The sequence below is a fragment of the Balaenoptera musculus genome, chromosome 3, assembly GCF_009873245.2.
Source record: "Balaenoptera musculus isolate JJ_BM4_2016_0621 chromosome 3, mBalMus1.pri.v3, whole genome shotgun sequence".
NCBI classification, from domain to species: Eukaryota; Metazoa; Chordata; class Mammalia; order Artiodactyla; family Balaenopteridae; genus Balaenoptera; species Balaenoptera musculus.
Window position 1 is genome coordinate 25551814 of NC_045787.1, and position 15594 is coordinate 25567407.

Sequence of the window (15594 nt, forward strand, 5' to 3'; positions counted from 1 at the left end):
ATAATAAATAAATAAATAATAATAAAAGAAAACATACAAAGAAACGAATAATTCTTGATCCTGGTAATATTCTTTAATCCTAAACATAGTTCTTGAGAGACAGCTCTATTCAAATTTACTCCATCCAAAATTACTACCTAATATTGTGAATCACTGTTGTACACCTGTAACTTACATAATACTGTACATCAACTACTTCAAAAGAAAAAAATTTTAAGTTTAAAAAAAATAAGGGACTTCCCTGGTGGCGCAGTGGTTAAGAATCCACCTGCCGATGCCGGGACACAGGTTCCAGCCCTGGTCCGGGAAGATCCCACATGCTGCGGAGCAACTAAGCCCCTGTGCCACCACTACTGAGCCTGTGCTCTAGAGCCCGCGAGCCACAACTACTGAGCCCGCGTGCCTAGAGCCCATGCTCCGCAACAAAGAGAAGCCACCACAATGAGAAGCCTGTGCACCGCAACGAAGAGTAGCCCCCACTCACCGCAACTAGAGAAAGCCCGCGTGCAGCAACGAAGACCCAACACAGCCAAAAATAAATAAACAAAATTATTTTTAAAATAAATTAAATAAATAAAAATTACTACCTAAGTATGTGATTAGTGGCAGGTATTACTGACCTTTCCCATACCTCTCCGTTAGCTGGCTTTCTGAAACACATTCTAGTCTCATGGATAGGGCAGGGGCACATTCAAAGACAGACTTTAAATCGGAAACCTTATCACTGAGGATAGAGACCAGAGACTAAGTGAATCTATCTACTGTCCTGGTCTAGGAAGCTAGAGAAATCAAAATAAGATTTGTTCCCTGGAGCTGATTCCCAGGGCTGCTGGTTCCCCGCTCCCGGCCAGGGGGCTCCGCTCCCTTCCGAGCCAGCCTGACCAGGTACCAGCTTTGCCACTGACCACAGCTCCACTCTACTAACCTTACACTGCCTTGGCAGTTGGATACAAGCAACAATTACTCTGACAATAAAGCACGACAGCAGCACCTGAAGCCAGGGGAGCAGACATGCAGTAAGAGGCGAACTAACGATCTCTGTCTGGACTCAAGGTTATAAGACCACAGATGCGGGGCAGGGTTGGGACCTAGTCCTTAAGGACTCTGCTGTTTACTCATCATGCAAATCAGTTCTCAGTCACAATACATGTTCCCTTCACAGGGCGAGCTGGGAACTCTCAAGAGCATTTCAGACTAAGCATCTATTATCCGCAAAAATATACGTCTAGGGCTTCCCTGGTGGCGCAGTGGTTGAGAATCTGCCTGCCAATGCAGGGGACACGGGTTCGAGCCCTGGTCTGGGAAGATCCCACATGCCGCGGAGCAACTAGGCCCGTGAGCCACAACTACTGAGCCTGCGTGTCTGGAGCCTGTGCTCCGCAATGGGAGAGGCCGCGATAGTGAGGCCCGCGCACCGCGATGAAGAGTGGCCCCCGCTCGTCGCAACTAGAGAAAGCCCTCGCACAAAAACTAAGACCCAACACAGCCAAAAATAAATTAATTAATTAATTAATTTTAAAAAAACATATATATATGTCTAACTTAAACACGTAAATATATAATTTGCTGGAGGTTTTACTATGTCCTGTTTCACATGTTCTACATCATTTATTTTGACAACAGTCCTGTAAGGAATTTTCATCCCCACTTTACAGATAACGCCAATGAAGCTCCAAGAGGTTAAATAACGTGCCTGGGCTCACAGGGTTAAACAGGTGGTGAAGCCAGAACTCAGGACTTCTGGTACCAAGTTTAGTCCGGTTTCTTAAACTGTGTTTTTGTAAAATCTTTATTAAGACATAACTCACGTACCATACAATTCACCCATTTACAATATACAAAGCAATGGTGTTTATCAGTATACTCACAGAACTGTAAAACCATTACTAGAATCAATTTTAGAACATGTTCATGACCCCCAAAGGTACCGATGAGCAGTCACTCCCTATTCTCCCTATAGCCCCTGCCCCCCAGCCCTAGGCAGTCAATCTTAAACTTTTTTCTTATTACAAAATAATACAGGGCTTCCCTGGTGGCGCAGTGGTTGAGAATCTGCCTGCCAACGCAGGGGACACGGGTTCGAGCCCTGGGCTGGGAAGATCCCACATGTCGCGGAGCAACTAGGCTCGTGAGCCACAGCTACTGAGCCTGCGCGTCTGGAGCCTGTGCTCCGCAACAAGAGAGGCCGCGATAGTGAGAGGCCCGCGCACCGCGATGAGGAGTGGCCCCCACTTGCCACAACCAGAGAAAGCCCTCGCACAGAAACGAAGACCCAACACAGCCAAAAATAAATAAATAAATAAATAAATAATCCTTCCCTCTACTAAAAAAAAAAAAAAGCGGGGGGAAGGGGAGTAAATAAAAAAAATTTTTAAAAATTAAAAAAAAAAAACAGGGCTTCCCTGGTGGCGCAGTGGTTGAGAATCTGCCTGCCAATGCAGGGGACACGGGTTCGAGCCCTGGTCTGGGAAGATCCCACATGCCGCGGAGCGACTAAGCCCGTGAGCCACAATTGCTGAGCCTGCGCGTCTGGAGCCTGTGCTCCGCAACAAGAGAGGCCACGATAGTGAGAGGCCCGCGCACCGCGATGAAGAGTGGCCCCCACTTGCCGCAACTAGAGAAAGCCCTCACACAGAAACGAAGACCCAACACAGCCATAAATAAATAAATAAATAAATAAAATTAAAAAAAAAAAAAACAAAAAAAAACAAAATAATACCATCAAGTGTCCCTTCAACTGTAACAAGTCTCCAGGACAGGGAAATAGGCAACAACCTCAGACAGCACCCTTACCCCAACAGCTAAGCAATGCTTACTCCTGTGCCATTCTAAATCCCTTCTCTCACATTTAGATTTACTGCTTTTTTTCCCCTACCTCAGATTTTTTCTTTTTGAAGGAAGAAAGTAACTGCCCACCAAGATCCAAACTACAGTCCTCACCTGTTTTGACAGCCCATCATTTACTGAACAGCAGTGAAAGGATTACTCATGCTTCTTAGCAAGGATCACTCTTACCAGGCATTCCTCAGGCCTTTAAATAATCCAAACACTTTAGCACATTCTCCCTAGTAAGAACCTCAGGCTAGAGAGGAAATGGTAAGACCCACCGTAGCAGTGTAAGCCTCAGAACCCACAGATCTGACCTCAACAAAAAGCTGGCTTAATTCCAACAGAGAGGGTCTGCTCACTTGTTGGAACCGGAGCTGCCTGAGGAAGCAGAGCAGCCGGAGACACATCATGGGGAACAGCTGGGCTTCAGGTGTCCACACAGGTCACCAGTTTACCAAACTAAGTGCCACAGTGACAGCGAAAAGGGGTATTTTTAGGCAAAGCATCTCAGGCCAAAGCAGACTCTTGGGGCACAAAGAACAAGAGTAGAGTCAGCAATCACGCTGAAGTTCCTCACCTAGTTCTCAACCTCACCTCCCCCAAATCACTCTGCAGGATAAATAAAAACGACCTCTGAGTAAATGGAGTCCACAGTAATGTATTTTATTTTTGTTTCTTTGTATTTCTTTGTAGCACATACCACAATCAGTGCCCACTCTCCTCCATCCACCACTCCAGCCAGAATGCTAGCTCCTTGCAAACTCATCTCTGCATCATTGTCTGGTAAATTGCATCATGGACTTTAATTCTTTGTTCTTTCTTGTAGCCAAGCCCTTGGTCATGTGACTTTGCAGGGATTTGTTTTGGTTAACATTTGCCATCTTCAATGACGGGGATGTAAACAAAAATTAGAAGTGTTATATTTGAAATGTATAACCCTAAGTAAGTATAAAAGAAAGTTAAATAAATGTTCAAATGTTGTATTCTAAAAAAAAAAAAAAAAAAAAAGACCTCTGAGTGAAGCTCCCACCAGCTACCTTCTGAGGCCCTCTCCAGGGATGGCCTTGGGCCACAGTCCATTCAGCCCTCTCTGAAGCCACCCTGAGCTCCACAAGGCCACACTGAGTGGCCGGCACTACAGTCCTGCCCTCAAGGAGCTTACAGTTCTGTTGGGGAAATACGAGCCACAGACATAGAACAATTATACACAAAGGAGTAGAGAATAAACACTCAAATGGCATCACCAAAACCCAGAGCTATAGACAGCCTGTATCACGGACAAAAAGGAGGATGGCAGTTACGAGCAAAGACTTGAGAATGCAGAGAGGCTGAAGTAACAAGAGCCTCCGTACTGCCTGGTCTGGGGCTTTTCACGCTGTACCTCTCATACCCTCTCTCTTCTGGTCTTTCTCTATTTTGGGGTTTCCTTTATGATTTCATTTGAAATAGCACTTCTCAACAGGGGCTGAAGGAAGAGATCACAGTTAGCAGAAAGAACACAGGTTCCTGCTGCGGGTCCCCGCTCCCACCCTGACACACACACACACCCTTCCCCACCCCTGGGGCCTGTCTGAATCTCCACAGCAGCACTTGGGACAGTGCGTTTTGAAAAAGTTGTTCAAGAACCACACTGTTAAAAAAAAAAAAAAAAGTTCCTTGCACAAAATACGTTTAAAAACACTTGTCTAATCCAACTCTATAAATCAGGAAATGAGACCCAAAGAGGTTGAAGGGGCTCCCTCAAGGACACACAGAAAAGAAACAGCCAGAGCCCAGGGTTCCCAAATCCAAGCTACTTATCTTTCAACAAACCAGAAGCAGTCAGAACCTGGGGTTAGCCTGGAAAGCGTGTTAAGATTTGGAACAGTGGAAGGGGCAGGGGGCATGGAGGACTCTTAAATAGGAAAATGACACGTGAAGGCTGCGTCCAAAAGGAGCCTGGCCGTGATGGGAGGAGTGTCTCGGGGAGGGGCATGCAGAAGGGAGCAGTGGCAGGTGGAGAGACCAGGTAAGCAGCTGTGGTCGGTGGTCCCGGGCATGAGAGGAGATGCCAGCAGGAAGAGTGGCGATGGAAACGAAGACAGACCACCACAGAGGCCCCTCTCAAAGGGCACCCTGGGGACTGTGAATGGTTTGGACCACACGTGACTCGGGAAGGAGGGGCCGCTGGCAGCAGCTAGGAAGGAGGGAAGTGCAGCTGAACTGGAGTTTCAGGCCCAGGACCTAACATGCTGCCCAAACCCCAGGTCCTCCTGGAAGCCCTTGAGACAAGGGAGGATACTGTTACAGGAGGACAGAGAGGGAATACATGAAACAACTCACTGAAAAAGAAATCGGTGCCGGAGGGGAAACGGAAAGGGCGCCCACTGTGGGTATGGCAGGGTCCAATAAGAGGGACAGCACCACTGGCTCCAGACACAAGCCTCTGAGAGCGCAAGCGAAGAACAGTGCTCGAAGGGAACGTAGGTCAAGTCTTGCCATTATCGGGACCTGCTCTGGCGGCCCAAGAAACAAACACATGAATGAAGACACACAGCTGCAGCTTCTGGGGTGAAGAGTAACAGCAACTACAGCAGGTAACATTTCATAAGTGTTTACTACATGCCAAGTTGTACTGAGTTAGCAACTCTCCACGGATCGCCTCACTTAAGACTAACGTCACTTGTATGGGTTAGATACTATTACTTTCATTCCCATCTCACAGGTCAGGAAACTGAGGCTCAGAGAAGTTACATACCCAGCTTAAATCCATACAGCAAGTAGCAAAGCTCTAATTCCAAAGCCATGCTCCTAACCCGCATATCACACTGAAAGTGAAGAGGGCAGCGCTGGAACGTGCACAAGCGCTAGAAGAAAGGTGTCAGGGAGCAGTCACAGGCCTGTCAGAGTCTTATCATTGAAGCGAGCTGATGGGACCAACAGCAGCTGCAGAAACACATGGCGCTGCCTTCTGTGCGTCCCCTCCTGGTCCCCCTCCAGAGCTGCTATGTAAATACTAGGTCAGCCGAGTAGCTGGCAGGGAGCTAAAAGCCTTGGGGCAGTAGCTTTTCCATGATCTTGGAGCAAGAGGAACTGGGGCAAATGAGAAGCTGCCTACAGGCTCACCAAGAGCCAGACGGACCTGTAAAGCAGCATCCACAGAAAGTAGGGAACAACAGGCGTGTCCCAGTGGTGCCCCTGGATTCTACTCTTCAGGACCTGCCTCACTTGCACCTCCGCGTGCACCTTATATAAGGGAAGAGGACAGATGGTCTGACCACCTGGTCCCCACGCGCCTGTAAGCCTTTCACGTTGTGCCTCCTACCTGCCCACTGCATCCTCCTCCTCCTCCCCACAGCGGAGCCCACGTCAACGCTGCCCTTTCCAAGTCCCACGCAACCTTCCGATGAGGCCAGATGCTGCTGAGAGGCAGCAGCGGGCCCTCCTCTGTGCCCGACAGCATCGTGTGCTGCCCCCTCATCAACAGGCAGCACCTACCTCTGCACGTCACGGCCATCTGTCGACCTGCCATCTCTCCAGCAGAATGTGAGCCTCCTGAGTGCACAGACTGCTATTTTTTTTTTCATTCCTAATTCTAACACAGTGCTTAGCAAATGGTAGTTACACACTCGATAATTCTTCTGATTCAAGTTACTGTTAATAATAATAAAAGCACCTAGCAGTTGTTGAGTATCTGCCACGTATCAGGTCCCAAGCTGGGTGTACATGGTATTTCTTCTCACGCTCAAAATAAGCCTGCCGGGAAGATGGGCATCCGGCATCACAGGTGAGGAAAGGAAGGCTCGGAGAGGTGAAGTCACACTGGGAAGTGGATCTCACGGAATTAAAGCAAAACACGAATTCAATTTTATATATGGAGAAAAGGTACGAACACAGTGAGATTTTTCATCCAAAAAACTGGGATCATTCCCTTCAAATGTATTCTCAGAAATCTTAAAAAACTCTCTCAGCAAAAACAAAAGCAAAAAACCCCAGCAGCTCAGGACCACTGCCTGAAACAGGGGTTGGCAACGTGTCACAAGGGAAAGGTAGACTTCAAAATATTTCACCACTGTGGCCAGCGCTTTCATACACAGACCCTGCTTTTCTCGTGGCTGAAGCCATTCCCTCCCCGCAAAGTAAACAAGTGACGGTTTAGATGCCACCTCTGAAAGGCTGCCCACCAGCCAGGTGTACAAGGAATGACGAAGGGGCACAGGAGGGAAAAGTGTTTACATATAAAATCAAAACAGCACAGTCTGGCAACTGCCTTTGAAGTAGGTAAAGAGAATTATTACTCCCAGAGGTAATTTGATTTTATTTACTCGTATCTTAAGTAAGTCATTGACCAGATGTGATGGACAAAATCTGGCCTATGATAGAGAGACTCAGAAATGAGGGAAGAGAAAAAATAAGTCCACAGAAAGAATCTAGCAAAATGTCAAAGGCCAAATGTTAACAATGAAAAAAGTCAACTGCTAAATGTTCTCATTAGGTTTGGAATTTTAAATATAATCAAATCATTCTCAAACGTATAAAAGAACAAAGAAAAGAAGAAAAGAAACTTTCTGAGATAGTGAAAAATACTCTAAGAAAGAGTTACCACAGTGAACTTTCCTGGCATGATACCATGGCAACACCGCAACAACTAAATATTCCACTGCCATTAATACCTTAGCTGGGAAAGATCCTATATTCTAAGATTGACAATTAAGTACTTTCTGAAACCATCCAGAAGGCTCCTGAGCAACAGTAACAATGAAAGCCCAAAGCTCCTGAAGGCCACCCAGGCGCCAGGCACTCTGCTGAGGGCTCTGTGTGCACAGCCACAGTTCAGATTCATAAATGTTCGCATATACCTATCAGATAAGATGGGTATTATTATCCCCACTTTTCGGGCAGAACTATGACCAAGGCTTAAAGGACTGGCCTCACACACAGCTAGCAAGGGAGAGCGAGGACAAGTGCTTGCTCTCCTTGGAGGGTGACACCCCAGGTGTGCAGAGGGGATTAAGGAAAGGGGGAAGCCCTGCAGCCCTTCCAGTTCTCAGGCAGCTTCGCTCCCTCCTGGAGTCCCTCTCCATTTCCACCTCCTCTCTTCTGCCTTCCAAAGCAGCAGAATATTAGAGGTTAGCAGAATTATTCCAGCTCAATCCTACCTCCTAATCTACCTCAAGAAGTTTATTGTAAATGATTCATTAAACTGCAAACCCACTGTTCTCCAAAAAAAAGCACATCAGAAGTCACAAGCGTAACTTGATGAGAAACTGAGGGAGGCTTCCTGCTGGAAAAACGACTCGAAGTTTCTGCTCTGCTGACACAAATCAGCGGTGCCACCTTCAAACACAACAACTGCAGGGCAGGCTACAAATTTTTACACATATTATGAGTGCAACCATATAAGACACAGACAAAGCCTAGACATACTAAAAAATGGAAATAACTGCTTTGGTTAGGGTAGCATAATTACGGGTAATTTTATTTTTCTAACTTCCAAAGTCTGCAACATTGTCTTTATCATAAAAATAAGGTATACATCTTTTAAAGTGATAAAAAAATTTTCTGACCCCCCCCCCAAAACTGAGTTCTCTCTAAAGCACGCTGTGACATAAAACAGTTTCACGTGGAAGTAGTCAAAGGATATCAAACATTCTGTTGAGGTTGTTCAGAGAAGGATCTAGAACTTTAAATTTCTAAGCATGGGTTCCCCACAGCCTAAGATTTTGACAGCAGTGCTGGTTTTAGCTTCAGAGACGGAAGCAGGGCGCAGAAGAGAGGCTGGCTAAGACGGGGGCTGTCTGTGTGGCAGCTGCTTGATGGGCTGCAGGAAGTGTTGCCTGACAATAGCCTCATGACATCTTTGGTGCTCTATCTGCAGAAGCTGTGTGGTGTTGGATGGGACCCAGGGAGATGCCGCAGGAAGCACATGCAGGAGAGAAAAAGCGGAAGATTCGGACAGATCATCAGGCTCAAGCCACAGCTAAGAAAGTGGTCATTTTAGGAAGAACTTTTAATGTCCTTTAATGGCCTGTTAAATCACTATGGATGACCTCTAAGCTGAAGGAGAAAATTCTGCCATTAAAAAATTAGTTTGGAATGGAGAAAAAGTTATAGAGTCTTAAAGTAATGGGTCTAGATTTTGCTTTAAAAGGTATTTCTTATTGCTAGGACTGAGGAAGGAGGTCTGTTTTAGGCTAAGCCAATCTCCTCTCGTCATCGATCCATCGAAGTCATCAAAGTTAGCAGTCCAATACCATAGTGTTCCACCAAAAAATAATCTCAATCATTTCATCTGTTTTGGATCCCCAACATCTAGAATAGTGCCTGGTACTAGTAGGTGCTGAATAAATATCTGTTGAACAAATTAACCGTATCTCCAACGAGCCCCATATCTGCTCACGATCCCCTGGTGGAGAACCTAACAAATGCCAAGAAAGAAACCGCTGCTAGAGAACAGGAATGAGAAAGCACTCTAGCGTGCAAACACCAGGCAGGCCTATAAGCATGTTTCACTAATGATATTCCCTGCATTCACAAATAGAGGGATAAGAGAATGGCCCTGGAGTCAGAAGGCCCTAGTTTAAATTCTGGCACCAACCTTTGCCAGCTGTGACCCTGAGTAAGGTACTTAACCTCTCTGGGTCTCACTTTCCACATCTAGACACAAAAAAGAGAGGTAATGGTAGTATCTGCCACATAAGACAGATGAAGATGAAATGAGATAAGCAGTTTCTGGGACACAGAAGTGCCTAATGAATATCAGTGAATTCTTGGTTTGTTTATTTTGATATATATCTGCAGTCCTATCTCTGGGAAGAATTCAGGATCATGGGTTCACTTCTCCCCACCAAAAGAAATGGCCTTAAATGAGGAAGAGGCAATTGAATGCATTCTTTTCCCTGAGGGATCAATAAGAAGAAAAAAAATCAGCTCTTAAATCTGGATTTTTTTTGGACCCTTATCAATCTTCATGTCTCTTCTTGCCTTTTCTCCCCACATCTATATAAAACCTTTCCTGAACTGCTGTGGGTCTGGCTTAGCCACAGGCACTGCTGGCCTCCAGAGACAGCTCTTAACTCTGTTCTACAATAACACTGTACCCCGGGTAGGGCAATTAACCCCGCTGGGCCTCATTTCCACATCAACATAAGAGAGGAAGAGTTCAGGGGTGGAGTGGATCATCTTTAAATTCTCTTCCAAGTCTAAAAATCCACAACTAAGTAATTAATAACTATTATTAGTACATTCAAGTCAAGCACTGACCTAAACTCAACTAGAAAGTACATCTTAACCATATTTGGAATACCACACAAACACGGGCACAAGTACAGCAAACTCTAAAAGCTGAATTTTTCCTGGTCTTAGTTTCAGAGAACAACACACAAGCACCCTGAGGCTTTTATTCGGCTCCCTTATCACAAATGGAACCGGCTCTTATTAAATCAGAACTTTCTCTTAGGATCACCTAAGGGTCCTTTATTTACAAGCTGCCAGGTACAGACACTAAGCATTTCTAACCACTATGAATTACCAAACCAATGCTTACAATTTCCAGGTAACTGAGCAGAGAACTGACAGTCTTAAAGAATCAGAATTGTCATTCAGCACCAGAGAAGGTGACTAACTAGAAAACCATTTAAAAACCACACTACTTTCTTGGGCTCTTCGTGCTACCTAACATCTCCCCATCACACTGTCTGTTTCTGTTGAGGAAAAGGGGTCTAATTTAAAACGAAGTTATAGGTTAACAATGGACATAGAAAGACATTTACAATATACATTTCTGGTGAAATGGGCAGATTACAAAATAATGTGATCAGCAATATTAGTCCCATTTTGGTAAAAAACATATGCATACACCCACACACGTATCCGACAGGATACATTCCAAGTCGTTAATAAGCTTATAATTTTTCTGTAAAAAATTTGTTTATCTATATTGTCCTATTTTTCTACAATGAACACTATGACTTCTGAAATAATAATAATTCAAACAGGTGTTTTACTTAATAAGAAAAGTGGATCTGGCACCCAAACAATAACCAAACACCTCCCTGAAGCAGAGGTCAGCATCCAGGGTTCCCCGGCACAGAGGCACCTTGTGTCTGAGGCTAAGCTGGGGTGGAGGTGTTGAGATGTTTTTAAGTACCAGCCATTGGGTACCACCAAGATAGGCCCAGCTCTCTCCCTCTTGTTCACCTCAGCTTCCAGAACCATCAGCTTCCCATTTACGCAATTTACTGATCTGCAACCCTCTGGGCAGAGTTCACAAACATGACCAAAGATCCTAAGTTACAGTTCAGGATTTTAACTTTCACATTCACTGATTTAGGAGAATCAATGACAACAGAAAAGCCAAGTTACTGTGGTAGAGATCCAATTTTAACAGGTGAAGTTAACTCCCACCCCTCATTTTAGGCTGTCCAATGCCAATCCTTTCTGATCACAAGACAAAAAAAATAAGCCATCATGTAAAGCATCATCTTCAAATACTTTATCCAGTTGAGCCTTCTGTTTGTAATAGAAAGTGCTGGCTCTTGATAGCCTCTTTGGCATACAGAATGCAGCTGTTGATACATCTTCTAAGATCTGATCAGCCTAGAACAAGTTCATCACCAGGCACAGGTATCATAAGGCACTTTACACCATGAAGGTGTGAAGGGTGTTCTGGAAGCTTAGTGATCTACCAGCAAAAAGGTGTGTGAGAAATTGCGACTTCCCAGCTAACAAAAGCAAAGAGCATACAAAGAAGACAGTGATAGGAAAACACACGTGACAAGCAGTAAAGATGAGGGCAGTGTGAGGGAAAGGAATAGAAACAGCAGAATGACAGTCTTCAGAAAAGTGTTCTAAAGTCTCCTCCTACTGAGCCAAGAGAAGGTTACCAGATCCAGTGCTCTCAGAGGCACATAGGCTATACCTTGAAGCTGCTCACATGCATTTCCCATAACGTAATAGCTAGCAAAAGCTATACTGTACTTAACAGCAAATTGTCTCCTTACTCCCTCATTCCCTTACCTTCTAAAAACCATCCATGATTTAGGTCAGAGCCTTATCCTCTGTTACAAAATATTTTTTGACACAGATTTCAACAAAGAAGCATAGTGTCTACACAGCACTATTTTCTTGCAAGAAAACAAAACTGCCAACTATAAGGATCTGAAAAATGTGACCACTTCAGGCTTATTTTGGGGCTGAACCACTCCCCTTCCCTAATTATCCCTCAAAGGAAATATATCAGGAGCTGTGGGCAAAGAGGGTAAACATGTCTAATTACAACATGTGCTCTTGGTGGATAAAAAATATGAACATTCTTGAACTCTGGCCACATTTCAGAAGATCTTCCACTTGTAGTTTAGTCTCCCTAAAGAGGAAAGGTTAAAAGACCAGTTGTGTTTCAACCAGGTCTCCATCAAAAAAGACACAAAGAGAAACTGACCACATTTCTTACCCTCCATACTATAGGAGAGCCTGCTGAATATGCAAGATGACCCTGACTCCTTATCAAGCACTTACAGAGGAAGTGGTTTTTATTTAAAAATTAGGACTAAAAATAAGACCCATTTCAAGAGTACTCTCCACTGGAAAAAAAGACACACATTTGAATTTAAAGATATATATGCAAAGGCTTCAGGCCACAGGTGGTCTTAGAGAAGCTGTCCTTGATCAAGCCCTCTCATCCACAGCCCACCTGCCTCTGTTTTACAGAGGTGTGAAGACAGCCGAAGAGTTCGCTGGTGCTTCTGCACATTGCTGTTTAAAGTGCTGAGAGAGGAGCAGGAAAAAACCTTCAGAAATCCAAAATGAAAATGCATCTAATTAGGCATTTGGATTGGGAGCTATTGCTCAAGAAGCCCTCAGCAAGGCCTACAGGTTGTAACCTCGCTCACCTCCTCTCCTAGGACTCTCCCCCTCCTCCCCTGGATTCTGCAGGGCTGGTTTCCTTGATGGCCCTCCAGCACTCCAGACTCTTCCCTCAGATCCCAAGCATCCTTCAAGTCTTTGCTCAAATGCCACTGTGCAAGGAGGAGAAGGAGGTCTTTTCTTTTCCCATGATACTTTCAACTTCTAATATGCCATATAATTTACTTATACCTATTTTATTCATTGTTTACCCCTCTCTCCCTCAGATAAGCTCCGGGAGAACGGGGATCTTTGTTTTGTTCATTGATGTATACCCCTAAGCAGTTTTAGAACAGCGCCTGGCACTGAGTAGGAGCTCAAAAAATATTTTCTGAATGAATGAATGAACTTGACAGTAAAACTCCAGGAGGAAAGCAGGAGGGGGGTCGAAAGGGTGATGGTGAGGGGGTGAAGTGAATGGGGGAAGAAGCGACAGAGGGGAATTCACAAGGAAGAGGTAGAGGCTGACTGAGGCCGGGACCGACCCACACTTTCTCCCTGCAGTGCTGATGGGAAGCGGGAGGCAGTGCACGGTATCCCGCCAGCGGCATCAAATAGCACTCTCAGAAGCAAGCAGCTGAGATAAGCAAGCTCTACAGATTCACTGAGAAATTCCAAGGGCAGGGCAGACCCGCCCGGACTGCAGGCTCTGGGCAGGTCCCCAAGGGGGTCCAGACGTCCCTGCTCTTCCCCTCTCTCGGTGTCCCAAACCCAGCTCCCCTCCACTGTAGCCAGGAGCGTGCCGGGCCGCAGTACCTTCCCGGCTCGGGCCCCTTCACCTGGTCGCCAGCAAGCCGGGCCCTGCACTCGAGCACCTGCCTGCCCGCGTCGGGGATCCCCAGCCGGGTCCGCCGGGAAGCCCAGCGCGCCCCTGGGGGCCTCACTCCGCTAGGCTCCCCTCCGGCACCCGGGCAGGAAGCGCCCGCGGCTCTTCCTGCGGCGGGTAAGGGGCTGCAGGCGCCCCTCGCCCCGGCCGCTCCAGTCCGACGCCCCGCCCGCGCGGCGCCCCCTCACCTCGGGGCGCACGTAAGACACGAAGGAGGGCTTGGGCGCCTTGGTACCGCCGCCACCGCCGACTACCCCTTTCCCCAGCATACCGCCGCCTTGGGAAGCAGCGACGCGCGGGAGCAGAGGCGGCCGCTCGCAGCGGCCACCAGCACTGGCGGCGGGGGCTCCGCCCATCCCCAGGGCAGCGGCGGCCGCGGCACCGCCCGCATCCGGCTCCGCCGCTGACACCGCTCGCCCCGCCCAGGCACGCGGGCCCCACCCACTACGCGCGCAGGCCCAAGCAGTCGGGAACCCGCGGCCGGAGGCCACGCCCCCTCCGCTGGCGACAGGCCGGTTTGCCTGGCGGATACTCGCCTTCCGAGATAGGCTCCATTCCACCCTCTTGCGGCAAAACCCGCCCTCGTGCGTTCTCTGATTGGCCAGAAGGCTCTGCCGGCCGAGCCCCACGTCAAGTCCCTTCGTGAATGAACCTGGACAGATGTTTCTTCTGACCAATCCAGAGAGCGTCCTCTCCGGACTCCCCGGCGATTGCATAGCAAGAATGTCGCCGTCGCCAAGTGATCCTGCGGTCACTAAGTTGTGAGCATTGGTTCACTGCAGTCGTTCTCTTCTTTTTCCTTGCCGTTTTGGAATAAAACTTGTGAAAGTGTAGTGTATCGAATCTCACCGAATGAGTTTCAAACCCCCATCAATGATGTTCGGGCTTACTATTATAAGTGCAGACAAAAACGAGACAAACCAAGTGCTAGGCACTTAGGAATGGGTTTGAATGTTTGATCATAAAAGGCCTTGTCGACCTAATTTTCCGAAACTTTTTGTTTTTAATCTTTCTGTTTCTAACAGAATATCAAAAGGCCTTAAGAGGTTTCTTTTATTCACCCTCCCAAGTAATCGATAAAACCCTCATTTTTAGTGAAGATTACAAAGAAAATTCATTTAAATTCGACATTTGGTACCAAGCATTATGTTAGACACAGATGAATAATACAGGGACCCAGCTCTCAAGAAACTCAGTCTTGGGGCTTCCCTGGTGGTGCAGTGGTTAAGAATCCGCCTGCCAGTGCAGGGGACACGGGTTCCAGCCCTGGTCCCGGAAGATCCCACATGCCGCAGAGCAACTAAGCCCGTGCGCCACAACTACTGCAGCCTGCGTGCCTAGAGCCTGCGCTCCGCAACAAAGAGAAGCCACCGCAATGAGAAGCCCGCGCACCGTAACAAAGAGTAGCCCCAGCGCACGCCAACTAGAGAAAGCCGGCACACAGAAACAAAGACCCAACGCAGCCAATAAATAAATAAATAAATAAATTTATAAAAGAAAAAAAAGAAACTCAGTCTAGTGGAAAAAACTAATAATAAATATTTGCCGTTAATTTTCTCCGTGTCAGACCCTGGTAAGCATTAGTCTCATCAATGGCTAATGCCCTTTACCCTCTTCATCTCCATGACCGCCCCCTCCCCCCTCCCGCGCACCAAAGCCAGGCCAAATAAACATAAAATCTGAGTAAAAACGAATGTGCTTACTTTTTTTTTAAATATCTCAAGCTTTTATTTATTTATTTTTAATAGATCTTTATTGGAGTATAATTGCTTCACAATACTGTGTTAGTTTGTGTTACACAACAAAGCGAATCTGCCATATGCATACACACGTCCCCATATCCCCGAATGTGCTTACTTTTGAAAACATAGGTCAGGACAAGTCCTGTGGTCTCATTTCAAGCTGACTGCCATCCTTCAGCCTATCCAGTACAGCATGGCTGCAGCTACCAGAGTTGCACTATCCCCGTCCTCAAGAAGAGCAGAAGCAAGTAATTTGCCCCGGTCTCACAACAGGTCACTGACAGAGCCGGGATTCCAGCCCAGGTGTGTCCGATT

At 46.6% G+C, this 15594-nt stretch overlaps 1 protein-coding gene across 2 annotated transcripts in view; it reads right to left on the reverse strand.

Annotated features, from left to right (window-relative positions):
• MTMR12 (myotubularin related protein 12) overlaps positions 1 to 13933 on the reverse strand; it is a 67729-nt gene extending 53796 nt beyond the window's left edge. The window contains exon 1 of one of the 2 annotated variants that reach the window (XM_036847449.1): positions 13726 to 13894. In XM_036847449.1, the coding sequence (XP_036703344.1) occupies positions 13726 to 13893 (168 nt within the window). In that variant the 5' untranslated portion in view covers position 13894. Of the gene's footprint in view, positions 1 to 13725 lie in introns of both variants that reach the window. The other variant, XM_036847450.1, reaches the window with a different exon arrangement.
• Positions 13934 to 15594: the final 1661 nt, after the last annotated feature.